This window comes from Sinocyclocheilus anshuiensis, unplaced genomic scaffold (genome assembly GCF_001515605.1).
Source record: "Sinocyclocheilus anshuiensis isolate Anshui unplaced genomic scaffold, SAMN03320099.WGS_v1.1 scaffold583, whole genome shotgun sequence".
Lineage (NCBI taxonomy): Eukaryota > Metazoa > Chordata > Actinopteri > Cypriniformes > Cyprinidae > Sinocyclocheilus > Sinocyclocheilus anshuiensis.
Window position 1 is genome coordinate 282668 of NW_015551025.1, and position 4584 is coordinate 287251.

At 34.6% G+C, this 4584-nt stretch overlaps 1 protein-coding gene and 1 long non-coding RNA gene across 3 annotated transcripts in view; one reads left to right on the forward strand and one right to left on the reverse strand.

The window, feature by feature from the left end:
* synrg (synergin, gamma) overlaps nucleotides 1-4584 on the forward strand; it is a 52081-nt gene that overhangs the window by 40849 nt on the left and 6648 nt on the right. For both annotated transcript variants that reach the window (XM_016450580.1, XM_016450581.1), the window contains exon 22: nucleotides 722-832. In XM_016450580.1, the coding sequence (XP_016306066.1) occupies nucleotides 722-832 (111 nt within the window). The remainder of the gene's footprint in view (nucleotides 1-721; nucleotides 833-4584) is intronic.
* LOC107661113 (uncharacterized) overlaps nucleotides 1779-4584 on the reverse strand; it is an 18388-nt gene continuing 15582 nt past the window's right edge. Inside the window, exon 3 of the long non-coding RNA XR_001631079.1 lies at nucleotides 1779-1791. This is a non-coding gene — a long non-coding RNA (uncharacterized LOC107661113). The remainder of the gene's footprint in view (nucleotides 1792-4584) is intronic.

Below are 4584 nucleotides of genomic sequence, written 5' to 3' on the forward strand. Positions count from 1 at the left end.
AAAGGAAAAACTTTTTCACACCACTATATATATATATATATATATATATATATATATTCACACACACACACATGTTTTCTATTTCATAGAAATGAAACATGCTCAGATTAATTGTTCACAAAAAGATCTGTAACTTGCATTTAAGAAATAGATATTTGCATTTCCTGCCAACTTTTAATTGACTTCACTGTTGGAGTAATTTTATGTCTGAAAATAATATATAAAGAATATCTCATAGTTCTCACAAAAAATGTGGTATTCATGCATCTTGATACAAGTAATGAGACACCAAATAGTACCTTATTTGTGGAAAGTGCAGTAGTATGGAACAGATTGCTGAGTGCTGAACAGAGCTTTGTCATGCAGTGTACTCATGGGAGAATATCAGTGCCAGCAGATAATATTAGAGTTGTGCGGTCAGATAATATCAGCTTGGGAGAATAAAGTCTCGGCACACTGCCGTAAAACCACAAACGCTCTGAAGCATAATAAAAATGAACGTGGTTATAGAGTCGACGGGTTCTCTCTGCCTGAATCCTGCTGTTTTGGACAGATTCTGTAGCTGATGTATTGATCTGCAGGGCCAATCAACGGCTGTGAGGTTCAGTGTCCTCTGTGAACTGAAGTTTGACAGACAGCCAGGGATTTGTGTGGAGGATGCAATGGAGTCCCGATTGCTTTTTAAGAACTGCATTCATGATGTGTGTGTGTTTTTCTCTAGCCTGATGAGAGCTCACTGGACTTCTCCTCCTGTATATTGAGGCACGGCATTAAGAATGCCAAAGAGCTGGCGTGTGGAGTGTGTCTGCTCAACGTGGACTCGCGCAGCAAGGTCTGTACACCCCAAACACACACACACCTGCATACAACCATTAACACACAAAACGCATACAGTATATTGCCTATTAAAGAGATAGTTCACCCCAAAATTTTAATTTTATTACAAAATCATTAATCTGTCATTATTTATTCAACCAAATTGTTTTGACAAATATTTTTCTGTGGAACACGAAAGCAGGAATTTTGAAGTATGTTCTGGTTGCTCTTTTCCATGCCATTACAGTGAATGGGGACCAGAGATTTCATGCTTCAAGAAAAGGATTTAAAAGCACTAAAACAGCATCATAAACATAATAAAAAAAGCCAAAATTAACTAAATTTAAGTCTTTATTCACTGAAAATGCTAACATCTGCCCCATCTCTCCATTGGTCATTTATGAGAGTAGCAGCGATGTCCGATTTGTAAAATAATTGCTCTGTTGACTCGCATCTTTTCAAATAAATCGTTTGATCCGGTTCAGTGTTTACACTGTTACAGTTTTATTAATACATTTTTATTCTAGTTTTAGTTTTTAATTATTTTTATTTAATATTAGTCATTTTAGTGCCTCAACGTTCAGTTTGTTGCCAATTAGTAAATATAAATATAAATTTAAATATAAAGTTTTTCATCTAATATTTGTATTTAATTTTATTTCAGTTCAGTTCATTTTATTAGAACTGAACTGAATTTTTTTTTATTTAGTTTGTTTTAGTTTAGTTTTAGTTAAAAATAATACCATGATCCACTTCACAAAATCAGTCTGACATAAATCTCGACTTCATCTGTCTGAATCAGTGATCGGTTGCACTGGCTTAACAACTTACTGTAGAGGAATATTAATAGTAAAAATTTAAGTTGACCTGTTCTCAAACAAAGCTATGGTTAAAAAACATGCAATATAGAGCATGAGTCATATTGGGATATTTCTATGATGCATTTGCTTTTATGTTGCTTTTAAAGCTTCAGTCCTCATTCATTATAATTTCATAGAAATTGTTTGGGTGAGCTATTGCTTTAAATTATTGAACAGATAATTCGTTTAATTTTCCCTATCAAAAAGAAACCAAAAAACATCCCTCCTGACTATTACTTTTATTTTCACAATTTTACAGAAGAAAGACGAGAATACATTTGGACTCCTTTTCAAAAGAGTAGGATTCACTAAACTGCCTCAACTCCAATTTGCAGCTTGTTGCAGGGGTCAGGCAGGCAAACGCTCCCGTGTTGTGCTGCCAAAATGACCAGAACTCACCTCTCGGCACTTGTCTCCTTACACACTGCCAAAAACAGCTCTCAGAGGCACACGCTCTGACTCATGCATCTAAATCTACAGACGCTCGGTCGAGGCCACGCTTTCATTCAAGTAGCTTTAGGTGTTTTATTTGGCTGCGAGCTCTTAGCTCCCATTTTCTCAGCATTTACAGCAATCTTTCATGTCGAGCTTGTCTTGCCGAAGCGGCGAGTAAGTCTGACTGATGGCCAAAAAGCATGAGGCAGGCAGCAAATAGGTGACGTAAACCAAAAAGTGGTATGGGGCAAGGAAATATCATAATAAAGGGAATAGTTTACACAAAACTAAAAAATTGTGTCATTTATTTGCTCTCATTTTGCTCTAAACCATTGTTTTTTTTGTTTTTGTTTTTCTTCCTTGGGACACAAATAGAGATATTTAACAGAACGTCCGTGCTGATCTATTCCAGACATTACATTTCTTAGTATTTTTAGTATTATTTTAAATACATTGAGATGCTATTATAATATTGTTTTTGTAATATTAGTTTTTATTTTTGTATTTTCCATTTTAATTTTAGTTAAAAGTTATAGTAATTTTGTTGTGATTTTTTTAATAGGTCAATTTAATTGTTATTATTTTAATTTCAGTTGTAGTTATTTTAGTACATTGAGTTAAACTAAATGAAAATAAGAAATGTTGCTTTGTCAACTAGCTGAAATGTTTGCTTTATTTCAAGTAATGTTTTTATTTTATTTTGTTTTTTATGATTTTTGTTTTAGTTAATTGTAATAATCCTGCCTGGTACCCAAGTAGTTTAGACCACAATAACTTTGAGTAAATGATGACAGAATAAATTTTTTTGGGTGAACTATCCCATTAAACTCTTCTATTCATAAGTACAATCCAATCCTGCACTGGTTTAAACATGTAATTTTCACATTGCCATTCGCCTCGTTAACACACAATGGATAATCTGCTCATTAAGATTCCTCGTCTCACTGAAACCCTCCTAAATCTCCCTTGTATTAATGCAACGGCCAAGATTTGCTGATGTAATAGGGGTGTAAACATTGCTCGTAGTACTTTAGATGCAGTCAGGGAAGGAGGGGCTCAGAGCAGCAAGGAATCATGGGATGGATGTCTGAGGAGCAGATGCAGCTCAGCCATCAGTCACCGTGACCAAAAACACAGATGCTAATAGATCCGCCGAACACATCCAGCTCGCTGCAGATTAATAGAGCTGTTTCTGTCTGCTCCTGACATCCGATTAATATCCCACTTTTTAATTATGTTTTTGGGGGTTTGGGGGGGGGTGGATTGAAATCAGGGTTCTGAAGGTGGAGCAGCATCTCCGAGTGGAGGTGTTTTTAAAGGTGGTGGTGTTGGGCTGGAGGTGGAGATTTCACATGGTTGTGGATGATTCACTCTACTGACCTTGGGCTAGCATTCAGTTTCTGTCCCCGCTGGGGAGGGACGTGATCCTGCTGAATCTGCTAACAGGATTTGTCCACTGGAATGGGCAGCAGTGTATTAACTTAACACTTTGCATAGATTCTCTTTTTATCTAAAACAAAATTGTATATACACTACCATTCAAAAGATTGGGGTTGCCAAGTTTTTTTTAGTTTTTTTATGAAAGTCATCTCTTGTGATCACCAATATTGAGAAATATTATTACAATTTAAAGTAATGTTTTTCTATTCTAATATATTTTAAAATTTAATTTATTCCTGTGATGCAAAGCTGAATTTTCAGCATCAATACTCCAGTCTTCAGTGTCACATGATCCTTCAGAAATCATTCTAATCTGCTGATTTGCTGCTCAAGAAACATTTCTTATTATCAATGTTGAAAACAGTTGTGTGTAATGTTTTTGCAAAAGACCATAATACATGTTATATTCAGGATCATTGATGAAAAGAAATGTAAAAGAACAGCATTTATTTGAAATAAAAAAACTTTTGTAACTATATATAGTACACATCTTTACTGTCACTGATCATTGCTGATTATTAATTATTATTGCCTTTAAAAAACATTGACCCCAAATGGTAGTGTAAATATTTAATACAATTAAAATTGTATCATATTAATAATATAATACATAAAAAAATAATAATAATAAAAATTTAATACAATTTCAACTTATCATAAAAATAAGCTTGGCCAGTTTGAAACTTATTTTATAAGACTCGTATAATAAAATATTAAACTACTATATTAAACACTATAAGATGATTTTAAAATATTTATTTGAAAGCGCCAGTGTTTACATGCTTCAGGAAGTCAACATGCAAATAATGTTGTTTTTGGCGGCCTGTTTTAATTTTAGTTTTAGTCTAGTCTTTGTGTGAAGCTGTCATTTTAGTTTTACATCGATGTTTCCTGTCAGCTCGATTTTTGAGTGGACTTCCGAGTGGACTGCTGTTCCGATGAGCATGAACAGTATATGAGTGGAGCTGAGCGGAGCGCACACACGCATAGAGCGGGATAATACGCAGAGCGTCACACCACGTGAAAGTGAAAC